General features: G+C 40.1%; 1 protein-coding gene across 2 annotated transcripts; it reads right to left on the reverse strand.

The window, feature by feature from the left end:
• Positions 1 to 3,251: 3,251 nt before the first annotated feature.
• GNB4 (guanine nucleotide binding protein (G protein), beta polypeptide 4) lies at positions 3,252 to 14,273 on the reverse strand. 2 transcript variants are annotated; one of them, XM_010020771.1, is made up of 9 exons: positions 14,217 to 14,273; positions 9,747 to 9,785; positions 8,908 to 9,014; positions 7,860 to 7,923; positions 6,887 to 7,049; positions 6,623 to 6,689; positions 6,257 to 6,458; positions 4,838 to 5,054; positions 3,252 to 3,602 (listed from the first exon to the last, which is right to left on the reverse strand). In XM_010020771.1, the coding sequence occupies exons 1-9, from the start codon at positions 14,271 to 14,273 to the stop codon at positions 3,496 to 3,498; spliced, it is 1,023 nt and encodes a 340-aa protein (XP_010019073.1). In that variant the 3' UTR covers positions 3,252 to 3,495. The 2 variants fall into 2 exon arrangements, with proteins under 2 accessions (XP_010019073.1, XP_010019074.1); XM_010020772.1 differs by lacking the exon at positions 9,747 to 9,785.
• Positions 14,274 to 20,959: the final 6,686 nt, after the last annotated feature.

Consider the following 20,959-nt stretch of genomic DNA (forward strand, 5'->3'; position numbering starts at 1 on the left):
GATGGAAACAAACAGGCCCACGGTACTGGAGGAAGTGAGTATACATCAGAACAATGCCACAGAGAAGCTTCTTGTGGTTTCCAGAATCTCAACCAGTATCTCTACCAACAAATGTGTGTCCGTCCACATGGGAACAAGCCTGGGTTGGGTGCCTGCCTGATGAGTATTTGCTATTGCAAAGTTACATCAACACTAGAAAATGCTGACAATACTGTACCTGAATAAAATACATCTTGTTACTCAAAGCACATAGCTCCACTTCCCAAGCCATAGACAAGAGGCTGGGAATGAGTTAGTTACCTTACCACCGTTTTGGCACAGTGGTCTTAGTTCCTCCATTTCTGTAATTACACAAGTTGTGTGAAATTCAGGTAATGATGTAGTTTGGCAACAAACCATTAAAGATGGGTTCCGATGGACCCACTAGTGCTGCAAAACCCCTGGTGTAGGAAGGTTTTGGCGCACAGACAGAAATCACACAAGACATATACTTGAGCCTACATTAAACTAAAGGCACACTCCCTTTTCTTTGAGATTCAAAACTGGGAGTCAAACCTTTGAAGTAAAACTAAGGAAGGGTCATTTTATTACCTTCCTCGTGTTAGGAGGAGTCTGAGCTTCTACCATTAAAACCCCATCCATTTTAGGAAAGGCATCAATTGTGAAAGGCCACTGATCACCATGGGAAGAAGGAAATACCTCAGCCTGTGCAAGTTTATTATTTGGCCTCATGTAATAGCAATGCCTTACACCGAATCTGTAGGCTTCAAAGAAAAAACAACCCACCAAAATCTAAGCAATATCGAGGACAGTAACTCAACAGCACACGTCACCTTGGCGGGATCCACCACCAGCTTCCTACAAGCTCCCCAGAAGGATCAGATACCCTTTTTCCCCCATTGTGCATGGGCTCCTTCCGGGTTTCCTTGTGCGCCGGCACAGAAGGAGCCACCTTGGGACCTGGGACACTGCAGACACTGGTTAACTGAATGGCAAAAGCCAGCAGGCATCTGCATCATGCTTTTGGAAACCTCGTTAGCACACAGTTGTCATTCCTTATTTTAAAAGCAGCTGAATCCAACAGACAGTTGCCCATCAAACAATGACAGTGAAATTACTCGTGGTAATCCCTGCGCAAGAGCCATGACCACAACTGCAGTCTACCTGAACTGCTAAGGAAAGGTATGTACGTCTGTAAAACTGTTCTTAGTACCAGAATGATGTAAAAATGGCACCTGTCTTCTCAGAGGTGGTGATGAGGAAATTGGTTCAAAACACTCCTATGGAAAACAATTTTTTAGAAAAAGAATATTTTCTTAAAATTCCCTAGTAACAAATTTCCAGAATGATTCGCTCAAGGCAGCTGGGAGTTAAAAAAAACAATCAAAAATAAACCGTGTCTGCAAGATCCCAAAGAGCTGCTCGCTTGAGAGAGTAAAAGGAATTCTGTAATAGTTCTGTTAATGCAGACATCATAAAGCCAACTGCTGCGGCATCCCTGTGACATACAGTACAGTGTGATTTTGGTCCTACACCGCAGTCTGCTGTCAGTAGGTGTTTACTCCTCCAGCACAAGGTGCGCCTTTTCCTAAAGGCGAATTTACTGCGACTGACCGGTACGTTCCTTGGCACCTTCACCATTACAGACACGGCAAGTTTACAGGCACGGTCTGGAAGTACTGAAATACAGCATTTAAAAATGGCACAAACTTGACAAGGAGTCATCTCGGCCACAAATCTGCTGAGGTGTATTACAAGATACCAGGCCCTTTCATTTCCTACCTGACCCCAAGATACCCAGGCTCCCCGTAGCTTCAGATGAGGGCAGCTCAACATTATCTTCCAACCTGATGATTTAAAATTTGCCTTATCTTAAAAAAAGCCACTTACGAGAAGCCAATAGGACTTAATTCCCTTTTCCAAAACCGCCACAGACATGCAGGTTCCCAAGAGAACATCCACTGCAAGCGCAGGAGTGCTGCCAGGCACCAAGAAGTTAATTGATCTTCCCAGGTCACTTCAGATGGGCATCAGTCCCTTGATTTTCCTACATCTACACTCAACTGTACTAGATCAGAACCGATCATTATAAGCAACTGACATCAAAATCAGAATAAAATTGGGAACAGGAGAGGAAATGGCTATTTACAGTGTCAGAGCTACAGAACAATTAGCATCTAATAAGCCCCCACGGCACAGAGCTCTGTGACCACAGGAGAAGAAGCAAGTCACAAAGTTGACAGGGTGAAGTTTTAAAGGGTCACACAGGTAAGTAAGGTTATTTGGTTCGTTGTAAGTTACACAATCCCTTTTAGAATTCACACTGCACATAACAGACAAGCGCTTTTGGTTGTGGTATGCTTTGGCAAGCCCCTAATTTGGAGGGGGATTACAGGCAATTAACTGCACATTTAAATCTGCAGTAAGAATTTAAGCAAAGTCCTCCTGAATTTCTCAGCTGACTGGTAATTGAGCACGCTTTGCAAGTACACAGCTCCCTGCACTAAGCCCAGTAAGTCTGGGAGTGCAGGTCAGCCAGCGTTTAGGATGGGTCAAAACAACCTCATTTAGTTAGAGCTGAACTCTCAGAAGGAAAAGCACTCGGCCACTTGATTACAGCAATGGAGGGCACTGGACTTCCACACCCGAGGACTGCTGTGAAAAGCTGCGGTAACAACGGAGCTCTAATACTTCGGATTTTTAAAAAAATATTATTTTATAATTATTTTTGCTGTTGTTGCAAGTCTGCCTGGCGTTAACTCCTTGGTGTTTGGAGGCCATGACTGCCAATGGATGAACCAGGAACCACTGGCTTGAAGAAGGAACCCCCAGGATTAAAAACAGGCAAGCAGGTCAAGAAGTGAGCGTGTAAGGCGGTAGGTATTAACTGGGAGTCTCCAGGGCCTTTAAAAAACAGAAGTTCAAATGCCTTCCATTATAAAAACACATACATACCATTGGCTTCACTTTATCTACAGTAAATTCACAAAAACATTTATAACAGCAATCTAGTTCATCCACTACAAAACTCGGAAGTGACATCTCGGGTTAAAAGCAAAGCTATAAATGCAGTTCCTTAAAAAATGCGAACATATTTCTTTACATACAGACAAATGTTACATGATTGGCCGCTATAACGTGTATATTCTGTTATGTACAAAAAAAAAAGTACAGGATTAGCAGACTGAGCACAAGCAAAAACCCTTCAAGGACAATCTAACCAAACCACCAAAAACGAAAAGACTGGCTCTTAGTTTGTCGGTCACCATGATTATGTGTGCTGGCCCCTTTTAAAAAGTCAGTGATTTCTTCCCCCCTCCCCTATTTCTTCACTTGATTTTTTTTTCTAGTTTACAGAAAGCCTTTTTATGTAATAATCAGTGAATAGAAAAACTTCACCTGCAAATACAAGGTAGAAATGTTATTTCACAGCTATAGGCTGCAGCATTGATCTCTCCAGATCTCAAATGGAGAATGTACATGTTTGGCTCCCAGTTAATTCCAGATTCTGAGAAAACTGTCCCAAGATCCTGTAGCTACAGCCATGCCGTCATCAGTAACTCCTAAACAGCTCACACGGTTGTCATGGCCAGCAAGGACACCTGGAAAAGAAGAAGCAATAGAAGTTAATATTCACAGAATGTCGAGGACTTCAGCTGTTCCTCTGCTCTCCCAGAGAAGTCTTCAAATTCACTAAAAAAGATGTACTGCAAGTTCTAATCATCCTTCTTCTCTTTCCCCTGAAGAACTCTCTACATCACAACAGCCGTATCAAGAAACCCAACAATGAGGTTTTTGAAAAACATAAACACAATATTGCCTCCATTTTTCTTGCCCTCTCTTCTTCTGCCCCAAAGACCTCCTATTCCCTATTCAGTCTCTGTCCTGTTTTACCCTTGCTTTCAACAATGCTGTCCACAATTTCAGCCATGAAGTACTTGTGAAAACAAAAGTGATTATCTCCTGACAATGCCCTGGATACAGGAACTACCTGGCGTTTCTCATGTTTGCAAACCTTAAAGGATCAACAATCCCCCATGTATTTGTGTCAGGCTATTGGAAAGTCAGCACTGTACCCTGCCTCCCGCTTTCTTTCCGCTTTCCTTCTATTTGCACTTGTCTGCTTTCCCAAGGTACCACATCCAGGTCTCTTAAAACTCAGCCTGTCCACGTCCCTTAAGGAAAAGGACAGATTTTCAGTCCGAGCAGCAAAATCAAGGTTCAGAGCTGAACCAGGGCCCATCAGTTGAATTACTCTACAAAGTGAAAAAGATGTAGCTATGCTATGAACATGCTGCCCATCCTGACAGAAGTGACTAACTCAAAGACTAAAAATGTTCACTTCCCCTCTTCTCCCAACAGCAGGAAATTACGGTCCCCAGAGCCAACGGACTAGTGTAATTTACTATAATCCAATTTATGTCCTGCAAATGTATAATTTTGGATTATTTCATTTCATACACTTGAGTCAAGTAAATTTCCTGCAGACATAATTTTGGAGGCTGTTCCTTAGCCTCAAGAGCTGGTATCTTCCAGCACACAGATGCCTAATAGCCAACAGCCAAGAACAGGAGTATTTCACTGACTGAAGCATTTACTCCACACATTATACACATGAAACTATAATGCAGTGTAAGAACTGGAAGATATAAGCAAATGCGATAAAATAAAAGGATGCCATTCCAGAAGAAGACAGTGTTTAAAGGAAGCAAGCAGATTCCGTAACATCAGCAACAGCACTGGCAATGAGCTGGTTCGCTGTTTTGCATAGATCCTGAATATCCATCTTCTGGTAAGGAAATGGAAAATTCAGCTCATTGCAGTTCCGTGTCCTCACCTGCTCTCTCCCCTTTCAGAGTGTCCCACACGTTGCAGTTGAAGTCATCATAACCTGCTAGCAAGAGGCGGCCACTTTTCGAGAAGGCTACAGAAGTGATCCCACAGATGATGTTGTCGTGGGAGTACAGCATTAATTCCTGATCGGCACGTAGGTCAAAGAGTCGGCAAGTGGCATCGTCAGATCCAGTGGCAAATGCATGTCCGTTAGGGAAAAACTGGAAGTTTTAATTAAGAGACAGGAGTTTGACACCAGGAAGATACACTGCCCATGCATTATTTCAAGAACACAGGATTATTTTGCCAGGGTGACAAGGTAAAGGCAGAATCATTTATTTAAAAAACAAACCCAAACCCAATCTGCATGTTAAAATCATGCATATACCCAGCTACACAACAGAACACTTCTGGAACAGTACTGGTGACACCTGAATGACTGGAGTTTTACCCAGACGGTTCCTGCAAGTGGTATTAACGGGAATCAAAGAAGATGCAACTAATTCCTACAAAATGAAGCAAAAGGCAGTTACGTGGATCCTGGCTGTGGGCCAGGAAGACCTGGGTGAAATGGTAACACAATGTTCCATCTGGAGCTGGTCAGCCTGATTCACTCAGCCAGGAGATTAGACTGCAAGCAATTCAATTTCCAAAAAACCTACTCCAGATCAGAGTCATTCTTACAACTGCCATATTGATTGAAATGGGAATGAAGAGAGCTCAACACATCTCAGGATTCAGGTCTAAGTATAGGAACTGCATTTTTCTACTGGTCATGCTTTTGGTATTTTCTCAGCCTTTATAATGTCTCATGTTTATCAAAACCAGATGCAGCTTAGCCTTAGATTTCATTCCCTATTTATCAGAGCTTGTATCTTGCAGATCAGAACATAGTGTTACTATGACAGAGAGGAAATATAATCCAGTTTATAAATATTATAATATGATTCCAGGGATGAATATTCAACGTAAGTACCGAGTTAAACTTTGCCTTCCAGAGTATTTTGCTGAAAGCTCTTTTCAACAAAAAAATATCAAGTATACTTTTGCTCAACACAGAACTTTAAGATGAGGATGTTTGGCTATTTTGCTCCCTGTCAGTGTATTGCATTTATCTATAATTTTCAGTTTTTAACACATCACCACACTGCAAAGAAGTTTCACTCCTCCATACTTTGCTGCTTAACAAAAGGTCTCAGTTACTGAATAAAAACTTAGCCGAAAGTATTCCAAGAACACTTCAAGACATCACAGATAACAGTAATAATTAATTTATAAACTAGATATACAATTCTAGACCTCACCCTAAAAAAGTAATTGATTTTAAATCAAGACACCCCAGTAGACAATAAGCTGAATTCATGCAACTACAGCTTTTATCCTCCCCCTTTCTTCCCATGTGGAAATACAAATGATCACTTACACAAACTGCATTAATATCCGACACATGCCCTGTGAACGACTGTCTGCACATTCCATCTCGAATATCCCAAAGCTTCGAGGAGGCATCACAGGCACCCGAAACAAAAGTCCTCATATCCGGACTTAGGGAGAGACTCATCACATCACCAGTATGCCCAGTGAATGTGGTGGTCTGTTGACCAGTTTCAATATCCCACAAAGCGCTGCAGATAAAGTGACAACATTAACACAGTGTATGTGGTTTATCGAAGAGTTTTAAGTTGTAAATACAAACTAAGGCATTGGAGAGCACGGGTGAGGGGGAGGAGAAAAAAAACAGGGGGGGGAAATAGAGGGAAAAGGGGGCAACAAGAGCTGAAAAACTCACCAAGTGGTGTCTCCTGAGCTAGTGACAATTTGGTTGTCATCCAGAAAGCGACAACAGGACAAGTAACCTAAAACCAAAACCTTTATGTTAGTTTCGGACCCAGGAGTAATAACCGAAGTTTAAAATCCAAGAGCAATGATTGAAGTTCTCCACAGCTAGCCTCTAACCAACAAAACTATTTCACAGTTAACAATGCACTTCACTTTGAGATTGTTTCATTCAGTACAATAAAAAAAACAAAGTTGAAGCAAGAATATGGCTGACCTGTATGCCCTGGCAGCTCTCGGCTCACTCTCACATTGCCCTCTCTGGTTTTTAAGTTGTATATGGAACAGATGTTGTCCAATCCACCACAGGCAACGTAGTTTCCAGATGGTGCGTACGCACAAGTCATCACCCAGGAGGATCTCAAAGGGATGGCGTGCATCTTCAGAGAGACAGAGCTCATGAATGCCAAGTCACATGTCAGCTTTCATTTTTCACTGAGGTCATTCACATCAGTTAGTGAATTATAGCAGATTAAACACACAAAGTAGATTGTGTATCATAAGTTTCAGTATTTTGATTTTACAACATATTACAACTCATTTCATTTTTAAACAAACATACATACCAGGATGAAAAATGCCAGTAGGCTCCACAGTAGATGTACAGAACTTCAGTACAACATTATGTAACAGCAAAGCTATTCTAAACATAAGCATTTACAACATTTGTTTATTCTACTTAAATTTCTTTATCCAGTTCTTCTACAGAACTATAGGTTATAAAATGGGATGGTTGTACTCATAGAGCACAGACAGTTTACAGAAGCAGGCCACCACTCCACACTCCACCTAAGCTTTCCTCATTTAACAGGTTTTTCTTTTGTCTTTTTTTATCTCCTTTCTCTGCCCTCAAAAGCTCTCTTGTAAATTCTGAGGTTGTGCATTTCTACAGTTGAAAACCAAATGAGTTTCAGAAGCAACACCACACAGGCAGAGAGTAATTGCCACAAGCTACCACACTAGCAACTTAAAGTGAAAATGTGACGTGTTACCTACAACTATTGCTTCTGAGACACCACCTACATCATATCACTAGTAACCAGCTAGTCATGAAAGGAAAAAGAAGATTATGTCTGAATTACAAAAAGACTGCCTCTTTTCATTTTTGCATCGCCACCATAGAGGAAAACAGACACAAGCCCCCTCCATCACACACATTGTCCATGAATTATGAATAGAAATAACTCTACCTTATTTGTTGTGTAACTATCCCAAATAATTAATTTTCCATCTTGAGAAGCACTGACTAGTAGCCTAAAAATAAAATAAAATAAATTATGTTAATATAAAACAAACTCCCCCAAAATCTAAAAACAGACATACATCATGCATGATTACCAAGTGATTCAGAAAGGTCACCATTTCTTTATTACCCTCTGCTTTTCTTTGGGGGTTGGAGAGTGGGGAGATGATGCTGGAAAAAATCTGCAAAGGTCTACACGTTACCTGACCAAAGAATCACATGTCTACAGGAACTCATAATTAACAATGGACAAAACTAAACTTACCAAAAACACATTTTATGAACTCTCCGCAGCTGCTTTTATTTTTCAGATACTAATATTTTAACTACACAGCTACACAAAAACAAACAAGAAATGTAGGGGAAAATAAATTTTGTTTTGAGAGCAGCTTCTAGATGTATTTCTTTCTGGATGCATTTCTTTCTGGACTACAAGACAGAGAATTGGCCACGAGGCACTGACCATCAGTTAACAACTGACCATCAGTTACTGTAAAGGCAGCACAGTAAAATTCCTTCCTAGAAGCTAAGTAACTTTCCCCACTGTGTACAAAAGGATCTTTTTCAATGAAATAAAATTTGTAAAGTTTTTAAATTTCTGTTATCACAGAAATTACAGGATTATTCAACATCCTGGAAAATACAATATCCACCATTCCAAAAACATGCCTCACCACATACCCTCCTCTGCTTAAGTAAACCTAAAGAACATAGTTAAAACTAAAAGAAGGAAAAGGCAAAACGTCTGTGGTAAGAACACACAAAGTACCTCTCTTTTCAATCAAGGCTTCTCTGTTACCACTATGCAATCCTCACTGGCTACAAAAAGGTGAACTATAACTAAAGACAAAAACCCCACTACAGCTGTGGTCTGTGACCCTCTGCAATGGCACCAATACCAAAGCACATGGCTCCCAAAACCTGGTATTAATTCTGAAGTTGACATTCTGATTTCTAGCCCTTCAGGTGCAGGTTTAAGGGTCACTTGTACAAACCTTGAGTCCGATCCCCAGTGCATAGCATAGATTTTGGCTAAGTGACCTCTAAGTGTGCGCCTTGTTCGCATTTGAATTCGACCCACTGAGTCCAGACTTGTTGTGATCTAAAAATAAATAAAACCAACCCTTGAGATACTTAGAACTATTTTTAATATACAAGATAACAAAATACATTTGAACTCTGATAGAAAATAATCTATCTTGGCATGCAACATAAAACAAAACCTAAAGGATACTAGTGTACAGCCCAGGATTAATTAGGTCCATGCAACACTAAGGAAAACAAATTTTACAGAATACAGACTAACATAGTTCACAACGGGTGTACCTAAAACTTCAGAAAGTTTTTAAAAAATACTGCCATGTCATATTGAAGCTATTTCATATTATCAAATCTGAAAGTTTTCAATTAAAACCAGTGGAAGATAATCCTCCAATATTTACTGCATTGCTACTTTTCAAAGCATGGCAGAACTTTAAATGCAGAATTCTTTTGTTTCCAAAACAGAGCTAGAAGACATTTCTTTAAGTCTTTCTAAATATACTAAACACAATAAACACACTCTATTTAAAAGGTAAACTGGAAGCAGGACCCATTACGATGGTGGTGTTTTTTGACTGGCTGGAGCTTTTGGCTGGTTTACTTGTTTTGGAGGTTTTTTGGTGAGGTTGTTTTGTATTGTTTTTAAGTAACTGTAAAAATACACAGGACATTTCCAAAGGCTTATTTCACTTTATTCTGTCAGTTGCTAAGCACAAGCATGTTACAGTCGTAAATTGTATGGATTTTTATTTACATATCAAGTAACAGCCTATGCACAGAATCAAGAACGTACCTGAGCAAGAGTTGTGTCGCTACATGCTTTTCTTGCATCCTGCAACAAAAGAACGGGACAATTTCAATCTAAAAGGCAACACTGAGCAAACAACTGAAAGTGTCTAAAGAAAAAAATAACTCTTAAGCTAGACTTCACTACACTCAAAATGCCTCAAGCCAACAACTTGCATGCCAATATGCCTTCCTGTCACCCTAATGTTTTATTGTCCAAGGAATCTAAGCGGGTGGTAGCAGAAGAAAAGGGACTTAAGGAGGGCCATGCCCTTCTTTGGAGTCCCTTTCTACAGAGTATGTGATTCAAAGGCACCTGGACCCATCCTGAAGTCCCAGCAGCTACACTCTTCCCTGTATTCCTTCCCTGTTGTCAATGTGCTTGCTCAGGGTGTGCTCAGCACCAAGGGGAAAACTGACCCACCCAAAAAAGCAAGCACATATTATACATGATTAGCAAGCTTTGTGCTACAGGAGACTCTTGCATTAACCCCTCTATGAGCACAGGTGTGATGATGCCAGTTAGAGAGGCAGGATGAAAATTAACAGGCAAGACCTGGAGAGCAGGACAGACAGCAGGCTTAACCAAAGCTTCAGCTGCTGATGCACTTCATACAAAACCAAGATAAAAGCCAGTCAACTAACACCCTCATTCATTTCATGCAGTGGATGGTGCTCAGGTCTCCTTGCAGATCCTCTTGTCTTTTTTTCATTATTTCAGACTCTATGGGCATATGACATACTTCTGCATATTATTCAATCTTACCTAGAAAACAGACTTCACTTTTGTTTGTATAATCACAGTAACAGATTAGACACCTGACAAAGGCAACACCCGGATTTTGCAAAACCTGGTTTCAGTTGCGATTGTGACTACAGCACACCCTGGCAACTCAGGCTCCAGAAAAACAAATAAATAGGCACACAGTCAGCAACCACTTCTGAGAAGCATGGTTTAAAATAACTGGCTTAAAATTAAGACAAGAACTCTATAGCACAAGTTAAAGATAAAACTACCAATAGCAGTGTTGAAGGATCAGCTGTAGGACCCCCTCTAACTCCCCGTAATTCCCCCAAATACCTTCCAACTGCTGTAAGCAGTGAAGCAGGCCCCCCACAAATGACGGATGGATGGCCACCTTCACCACTAATCTGTGTGTCCCCCGTCCCAGGAAAGCATTCAATCTGTGCACTGATGGCAATGCCCTCTTTGAGAGGAAGAACGGAAACATTTACTCAACACGGTTTGGAACTGCACCAACACTTTCAGACTGGGATCTTAAAGATTTTCAAGCTGCTGCTGGAGAGTTACTTGACACTGCAACTTTAACAAATCTTAGTGCATGTTTATTTTGACCACCCTTTATAGCTTTCCTCCCAGAACACAAGCCTGAGAATGGATTAAGTCATCTCAACTTATTTTTAAAATGTCTGAACTGTAGAAATATTTATAAAATGTTGACGTCTGGAATCAGGAGGGGTTTAAAATACCAAAGCAGCAAATCCCCTAGCGCTCAGGACTTATTTCATCCACAGGAAGAAACACACTGTGTTTTAAACAACTTTGTTTAGTTTAGCTGAAATACTTGAAGACGTTTGACATAAAATGAATTCTGAATGCAGACTGAACAAAACAAAGCAATTTTTCTAAACAGAGAGCTATTAGCAACACCTATACTTGAGGCTGTCTAATAACTTGCCATGCGACTGGCAAAGCTGCAGGAGAAGTAAGGTTTCAGCAGGCTATTTTAACTCTCTCATTGTAACTGTCATTTCTACATATGAATCATCATAACAGAATCATTAATATCACAGAATGGTTTGGGTTGGAAGGGACCTTAAAAAGCGCCTAGTTCCAACCCCCTGCCGGGGGCACAGACGCATCAGTGTCATAACATAAGCACCTTCGTCTACACAATTGTAGATTTTTCTCAGTTCATCCACTAGACAATGTAGAATTTGTGAGAAAAATCTGTGCACTCCATGTGGACTGTGCAGCTCCCACGATTTCCCAGCACACACACTGAGGATTTCATTTTTATCAAAAACAAACCCTATGTGTGTTTTTAAAATATAGTGTCTTTATTTGTTCAAACTGTCATTCAATTTCAAATGACACTGGACCAAGTATACAACACCTCCAGAAATCATATCCTGAACGTCAATTCTCAAAGTGAGGACATGCATTACATCAGAATTTTATTATGGTTTATATTTATTTTAGTTTCTTATTACAGACAGAAATAGGGACCATAAAGCCGTCTGCTATCTCGCAGATCATTGTTCACTGACGTTTCAAACTTCCTGCACTAAAACTTCACGCAGCCTTACTTTATCCCTCCAGCATAGCATATCTGTGAACAGCGCTGCAGCTGTAATAACTGCATGGGGAGGCAAAGGTACTGCATCACCTAGGTATTGTAAATGAAAAAAATAATCATGAAACATTCCTAAAACATAGCAGACTATTGGGAACCTGAAAGCTATGCATCAGAGTTTATTCTGCTTCAGGAAGCTGCAGGTACAACCTTATCCCGACCTCACTCTTAAGCACAAAGCTGACTTTTTGTGATTATATTGTTAGTGAAAAACAGGCAAACCCCAAGAGTTGTGAACAGCTACGACAGCAAACTGCTATCTGTAAAACATCAGGTGTTGTTGCTGACCTCATCTCTTTTTAGGAATGCATCAACAATAATTCCTGAAAATTCCCAGCTCACTTGATACTCTAGACAATTAAAATCCTATTTTTTTTTTTAAGATCCTGTATCTATCCTGTTATTCATCCCGTACAACACACCAATTTATAAAAGAAAACTGTGTGAAGATAAGCACAATAAGCAAGATAAATAATCACCTATACCAATATGAAATGAATTATTTGGTCAGAAAGTTTCTTGAATATTAAGTCATCGGGAGCCTGCACTCAGATCCAAAAAGGTAAACACTAATTGCCAATGCTGAGCCAAAAGACTCCGATGGCAATAACCATGGTTACTCAGCTACATCTGTGTAGATTCAGTTACAACTTTCAGTGACAGAGGTACAAGGGAGACGTTGAATCAACCCAAAGCCACAAAATTGAGTCCTTATACAAAGAGACAATCAGATTTTTATGATCTAAAACTTAAACCCAAACACTCCTGCAACACAGTCTAGCTCTCTTACTTCCTTGGTATCTCTTTCTTCACACAACATAATTTTGCATAGAACTAGACTGATTGATTACTCAGACTGAACTAAGGCTAACTGGCTCACCCCAACATAATATAATGAGAAAGCCTTCATACATCAGGCAGAGGAAGAACTGAAAAATTACGCGTATCTTTGTGCAATGCCATAATAAAGCTTAAATTTAAGAAAAAATATTTTAAACTAAAATTTATTTGCATTCCACTACAGAGCTGCAAGAAGGGGTAGCCAGTGCCACAACACTGACTGATCCCTGCTTGTCTTTCATCAGTGTATTAAGTGAAAACGGGACACAGAGCTCCCCTTGGATGATACTGAGTGAGCAGCCAGGAAAACAACATTTGTCCCCAGCACAACTACTGCCACACAAAGTGGTGTTTACCGTGTGGGTGATGCTAACGAGCAGCCTGACATCCACTGCACTAAGCAGCAAACCACCATAAAAACAACTGCTGCCAGCAGATGCCATGCTGGAAAAGTCAGTGTGCATGCAAAATATTCTAGGAAACCTGTAGCCTGAGCCGATGGAATGTTTGCAAATATGGCATTCCCATATAAATCACATTTATGAATGCTTCATGTTTAGGAAAAAGATATTTTGATGAAGCATAAACAGGCATTGAAGATCTTATTATACTTTGTACTTTTCTTTCTACAGAGAACTGCATCACAGAAATACGCAGGCACGTTGCAACAGATTTCTGCTAAACTGGTTTTGGGCATGAGATCTCATACTTGGTTTATTTTCAATGAGTAATTTCAATAAGAAATGAGCACATACGGAGGGTATCTACGTTTTCAAAAAATAAATTCAACAGGAATCAAAGAAATAGGGCTTGTAGAAATGACATCCACCCCTTGAAGGTTTTCTCTCGCACTCCGTATGCTTTGACCTGCATGCTTATCAAGCGTGGCAGCACAGTGGTCACCTTTAGCCAGAAACAAGTTTTTCCAATACCCTTAGTCATGCCTGGGTTCTGGCAGTTTGCTGCTCTGGTTTTGTTTTTATTTCCTTTACATCCAAAATAAAAAATTTGCAGACACATACACCCCTAGTAACAAAACACAGCAAACTTCTTAGCAAATAAAACATTATGTTCAAGACATATTATAAGTGCATTTCATCAGACCAATGGCTTACTTTTCCAATTTTTAAACAAATATCCCTAAAATATTTCAAGCTCTGTACAACTTTAACAAGAGCAAGTAACAGATGCGATCTTCACATTTTATTCCTTTAAAAGAGGAACTTTATCATGAAGAATAAGCAATTAGCAATTCTTACTCTGATTTGATTTCGCAGCTGCTCTGCCTCCTGCCGTAACTGTTCCAGCTCACTCATCTTCAGCCTCTACTTCTCACGCTCCACTGGTGAAGAAAACCTGCCAGAGCGAAGAAGAGTAAGTTTCAGTATCACTTTCTCCTCCTTAAAAGAAAAACCAAACCCAAACCCCCCACGAACTTATACTTGTTCTGCCTTTGGAAAGGCTTCCCTTTAGCGCACAGTCTAATTTGGCAAGACCTAAGTTATTTCAATTCCTGAATTACCATGAAAAGCAGAATTAAATGAAGTCCAGTTCGAATACAGAAGGAACTGTCAACAGAAGCACCCACTGTACTTCAAAAACCTTACTGAATGCGTTTGTGGCACCACTCTGCTCACCCCTCTCCCAGAAATCTCTGTCAGTCTTCACCCCAAGATGGCAACAGAGAGCAAAGACTGTAGTGGTCGCCTTAAACCTTTCATAACCTTTGAGCTCAACAGTGCTACGATACAAGCACCTTTGCACATGACATCCAAGCGGTTTGTTTTAATTAAAGATGAAAATTTTGAACCCTGGACTACAGCTGAAATAGCACCTTTCTGCCCCCCACCCCCATTTTCCTTGGGCAAGGCACAGTAATATTTTTATTTCAAGGCACCCACACAGTGAAAATGGATAGTGAAAAACAAACCCTCCCTAAAAGCATCCTCATGCTGGTATAGCCCACAGCAGCCTAAAGCAGTTCTCATCTGAACAAGGACTAAAAGCAACCTCAATAAAAAGATCAAGAAACAGCAAGATCGTTTTCAGGTTAGTAATTTTTTCAATCAGATTTTGCATCTGATTTTTTCAGTGTGTTGAACAGTTTCTTCAGGTCAAGCTTTCCTCTTTATCCCCAGAACGCAGTACAGCCAAACACCACTGCAGAAACCTTTTAAGTCTATTCACATACATGTACACTTCAATATCCTTGCAGTACAAATAAAACAAGCTAGTAGCGTGACTCTCAAACATGCCACGCAATTGTCTGTATTTTTTACCGTAACAGAAAAACCACACCAGAAAGGTGGCAGTGGTGGTCCCATGACATTATCTAAAAAGCCCAAACCACTTCTAGCTCATAGAAAAAGAAAGACAAAAGTCAGACTGCTATTCAAAAAATGAAAATTGAGGGAGGAAGGAAAAGAAGTGGGGTGAACCACCGATTTAAAACATCATTCTAAGCTTTTTACTTTCGCATGAGACACCATACAGTACTGTCCCTCCAATTTAGTCCACTGAAAAATGCACAAAAACCAGGGAAGAATGGTCACAGTGTGACCAGCAAGTCGTACACCTCCAGGGAAACCCCTTGTCTGCTCTGGCTCCTGATTCTCTGTAGTTCAATAGTGACATGCTTTAAAAGACAGACTCTGGAGAGGTTTTTTCCATCTATAAAACATGACACTCCATAGATGTAAACAGTGAAAAGTTTTGGTTCAGAGTAACTTACTAACAAGGTGATCAACCTTGGACTAAACAGCTTACGCAAGCATTTGAGAGCTATGAAACATCTAGCTCAAGAAAAGTCTGTCTTCACTAATTATCCACCTACTCTTTCTTTCTTTCAATCTGAAACTCCACACTTTCCACAGATATCACTGCAAAGTCCATTTCACAATCAATGCACATACACAAACTGGATCATCTCCAAATCAAAATACATCTTAATCAGTGGCAACTTAGAAGGTCTAACTCATATTTTCAGTTATACATAAGCAAATGGAGTTCACACCTTTCCCTTCCTCAAACCTATGCTCTGTTCAACTACAATGACATTACAGTTTGTATGCAAATACTCTAGGCAACTACGTTATTTACTATCATCTTCCTGTTTCAGAAGCCCAGACTATTTAATACTGCCTAATGCACATCAGGCATAACACAGAAGTAATCAACACTGATGTCCGATTTAAAAAAAACAAGCACTAAAAATACCACTTTAGCATGCATGCTAATCACATGCCTTTCTAGTCTATCAAGCTTAATTACAATCTTAATACATTTGATTGGAATACTATACCTCTATAAAATACAGCCCGACTTTCAGCTTCAATAGTGTCAAATTATCCTTTCAAGCATGTTTTCCCTTTTTTGTTCTAGAACCTACACAAAGGTTAACACAGACAAAACAAGGGACTCAAAGGCCTGAAGCAAGCCAGCCATGATGCCTGCCAACATTTCAGTAGTCTTGCCTGCTATTTTTAACAGAAGATAAAGATTCCTAACACAGAAGTTGATGTATCTCTAATTTTCTGAGAAGGGAAGTCAGCCTCTGCCCTGTGATGTGCCACACACTTCAGTGCTCTGTAAATAGTAACATCAACACAGAGAGTAATTGATCACAAAGGAAGTTCCATTACTATTCAACTGGAAGCATGCATGGCTGGTCACAAGTAGCTGAAGTCAGGGCATTTTCTTTATTGCTAGGTAAAAATAGGAGCATATTAGAAAATTAGCACTCAAAGACCATCAATGACCATTCTGCACTTCAGTTGTAAAGTCAGTCTTAATGACCCTATCATTCATGGCAGTACTGTTCATCATTTTTAATGCCATTTCTGTATCAAGCAGCACCGGCAGCTAAATAGCTGTTAAGCTTATCAGCTTTAAATTGTGTATACCTGTACAAGTTCCCACGTGGACAAAATCCAGCTCCAGAAGCCTTCCTACCCACCCACCTTTAGCTTAAAAATCAATTCCTAAGCAAATATTAAAAGCAAATTAAAAGACAATGGTATTTCATACTTTTTTTGAAATAATTCTTTTTTGTAGTTGAGAAGTCCTAGCAGCATCAGTATGTTCTAAATTTGCAAGGTCATTGGCATTACTGCTCAGCAGAAATGTATCAGTGGTTCAAGGTCAAGCTATACCACAATGAATACAATGGCCTCCAAGCCAGTACATATTTCTACAAGATCTAGATTCATTTTAGAACTGGATTAATTCTAGCTTTAAAGCATTAAAGTTCCTTCCCAGTACACAGCAGCTGAATAGCAAACTCTGAGATATTAGTAAACTATATATAAACAGTGGACTACTACTACTACAGTAAACAAAGTGCACAGTTTAACTATTAAATTGAAGTCTATCCAATGCTCTCTGTTGTACTGGCTGTCTGCAGCTCCCAGTGAAACTGCTTGTGTGTTTAGATGATCATCCACCATTAAGTATTTAGCAGAACCACGAGCAAACTGCCTCCACTTGGGATTTTACATTTTTTTTAAGCACTATTTTGAGATACCCAAAGGAAATCACAGAAATTGAGTGGGTAGGGAGGAAGCTCTCATGGATGCCTTTCCTGTTTCACAGTAACTGCAAGCAGCATCTCTGAACTCTTCCTATCAGACTACCATATGAACACCTTACTGATGCCATACGACAGCAACCCAAGAAGATAAGCACTTGCTTGGAACTTGCATACACAGACGCATCTGTGTCTGTTTCAGTGCTTCTAATGCTACAGTGATATCCTTAAAGAGAGGAAGCTACAGTCAAGATGTAGACACTTGCTGTAAGACTGTTTCTACTGTGGTGTATCAGTAAGGTGACCAGTGAAGCAGAACAAGAACAGAACTCAGACGGCTGGCAGCAATGGCAAAGCAGAGGCTGCATCCCATAAACCTGTCCTTAGTGCAGAGAAGCAGGTCATCACCACAACCTTGAAGTGTGCTATTTCCCAATGTTACCAGTCATCCGATAAAAAAAACTCGCTTCTTATCTGATTAAGTGCTGGAAGTGCTTTTCCAGGGCTTACAGGGATTGCAAAGAACAGAGATGATCTGTATTGCAAATTTTTCCTCATATGACAAATTACTGAAAACCTCAATGGATTCACCTCCAAGCTGTACTACATTACAAAGGACATTTACCTGTCTATTCTCCCCTCCAGGAAGACTAAGTACTACAGCCAGGAAGGAGCATTGCTCCACAGCCTGGAAAATTCTTTATTCTGATCATGAACTTGAAACCACAGCAAGGCCATCAGCTCTTGCACTTCTATGGGCAGAAAGGAAGTCAAGATTCCTCCTATCATCTGAGGAGACTGGGGGTAATATAATGTCTATCTCCCTGATTTATTAATATTTTTAACAAACATTTAGTCAGAGAAAAAAATACTGAGTTACCTTAGATACAGAATACTAGTGGTACCTGCTTTTCAGCATTCACAGGTAGAAACCATAATGAAGCTGCGAGATGCTTCTCTCCAAATGCAACTGATGTGCACAATGTACTGTAAATAATATCACCTGCCATGGCAAAGAGGCCTTGAGGGGATGAGCAACAGGAAAGGAAAGAACTTTTTAATACTGTTGGTGGCCAGAGGGTGTACCACTGCAGGACACCCAAGTGATTAGGAAACAGAGTCAAGGACACGAGATGCTTCCCATCAGAAGAAACAACATGGGAGCTCCTTGTGAGCAATAACTATTGTGTAACCAAGGCAGCACATCTTTGCCCTCATAAAAGCAATGTCATTTGTAGGTTGAACTGTACCTCAGTGCAATTTTTTCCTCAGCGGACTTGAACAAGTGAATTCACCGATACCAAAATAATGTGCTTCCCAAGGCAAAATAATTAACTAAGTCAGATTTCACAGCTATCTAGTGTCAAGAAAGCCACTGGCAGGCTTGAGTGCTCCACAGATAAATTATCCCTTACACTATTACACTATGACTGATTTAGTAGCAGCATTATTTGCTAAGAGTTTAATTCTTCATTATGCAGGCAGGCAGCGACAAATTACCACAGGTTCTTGTCTCCAAAGTACTTTCTCTGCAACCTGTGGACTCCAACACTGTGGCTGGAATAGCACAAAAAAATTGTGGGTGGAGTAGGGGAGGAGTAGAAAAAAAAAAAGAAAAATAAAAAAGTCTCTCCAAATGCACTTGAGGACATACTGCAAGAAGATTCACCGAGCCCAGGACCTCTGTGACACCCCAGCCAGCAGCAGAGCAGGACACAGTGCCTACACAAGCTGGGATGCAGGAGTTGGTCGGGCAGGGACCCGCTGACCCCACAGAACTGAGCAGAAGGCTGGTGCAGGGACCGAGAGCCAACACAGCTCTGGAAAGCCAGGAAATGGTCTGATATTAGCAGATTACTCAAAGCAAAATAGTCAGGCCTGTGGTGATGGGAACCTTTAGTTCTGCAAAGCAGAGCTATTTCTGTCTCAGAGAAGATTACAGTTTACAAACTAAGATGCTAAGTAATTTGGTTTCCTTACAGAAAGAAAAACCAAAAAAAAAAAAGGCATTTTCACTTGCCTCAGCAAGCTTAGCTTATTCCCGTGTAAAATCACCATACAGGCAACAGGAAAAAAACCAAAACCAATGACTAGAGAAGGGTAAATATGCCCCTCCCCACAACAAAGCATTGCTATTTTTGTGCCAAATACATAAAGATTAAAGGGACTGCAGAAATAACAGTCTGCCTGACTGGATTCTTCAGAGCTATGGACTAACAGTTATTTAGGCATGAATTTCATTTTCTATCAAAAAAATCGGTCCTTTAGAATTGAAATAAGTGTTTACCTATGCATATCAACCTCAGTTTTTTGACTCATACGCAGTAAGAGCTCTCAAGTGATCAACACATAGCAGCAGAAAGTTAAGACGTGGTTTCACATAGGATTTCACCCCTACTAGTGATCACACAGGTGCGTAAACATAAGGAACTATACGGCTTTACTAATTACAGGAAAAAGACACCAAGACCAGATATCTCTCAAGGGGGCTATATTGGTAACTCACATTCAGGCTTCAATCCACAAAACAAAAACGCTGAAGTTGTTTGCGTAAAGTTACCTGCTTGTCCTGTGTAACTGCTGACCGCTTACACAGGCTTTGCTGCCTCAACAGCGGTGGACAATAAGGCTCAGGCTCTGAAGCTGACCTCCAGCAGCATACACAAACCAAATACTTTATATATTCAGGATGTGCCAAAGAAAACTTTGATAAAACATCTTTCCTTATTTACTGACACTAACCAAGACTTCAACAACTGCCCGCTCGTTTATGTCTTCTCAAAGCCATGAATAGAGAAGAAAAACCTGAGAGAGGTTTTATATCTTATAGCTTGAAGGGAATGGATTTGATATATTAAAGAATAGTTCGAAATCTACATACTCTGACACAGTGGACAAAGCCTTGCATAAAGTGAAATCTCTGCCTGAACAACAGCCATTTGAAATAAATGCATTAATGCTGTGCTGGAGCTACAGACCTTCATATATAAACAGTATTTCAGCTGGAATTTTACGTAATATATTTATTATAGTAGAGCTGTTTGAAAACCACACACACACTCAGCTCTCCACTGAAGAAAATTAAACATTTAATGCTTTTTTTTTTCCCCCTGTACCTTGGCCCTAAGTTGTGTCTCCTCCCTTTCTCGGAGACCTTACAAACTATTCATTTTCCTCAGAATTCTTTGTTCTGATTTGTAGCTGTACTGTATCAATAAACAAAGACAACAAAGCAAGGAGCTTTCATATTGATCAACTAATACTTAAATCTGAGCAGAGAGATGCGAGTTGGAATAACAGTATATAAGGATTGTAACTGTGCCATTATGGACCCTGCTCATTCTTTCTCTCTTCTCAAACCTTGTCAGTGCATCTCCTTCCCTGCTGTATCTTTATGTATACTTTTGAGAGGTGTATTAGTTGCAGAACATCTTAGATATTTCAGTAAAGAAAGAGAATAACAGTAAATTTTTAAGA

Source organism: Nestor notabilis, unplaced genomic scaffold (assembly GCF_000696875.1).
Source record: "Nestor notabilis isolate BGI_N333 unplaced genomic scaffold, ASM69687v1 scaffold938, whole genome shotgun sequence".
NCBI lineage: Eukaryota > Metazoa > Chordata > Aves > Psittaciformes > Psittacidae > Nestor > Nestor notabilis.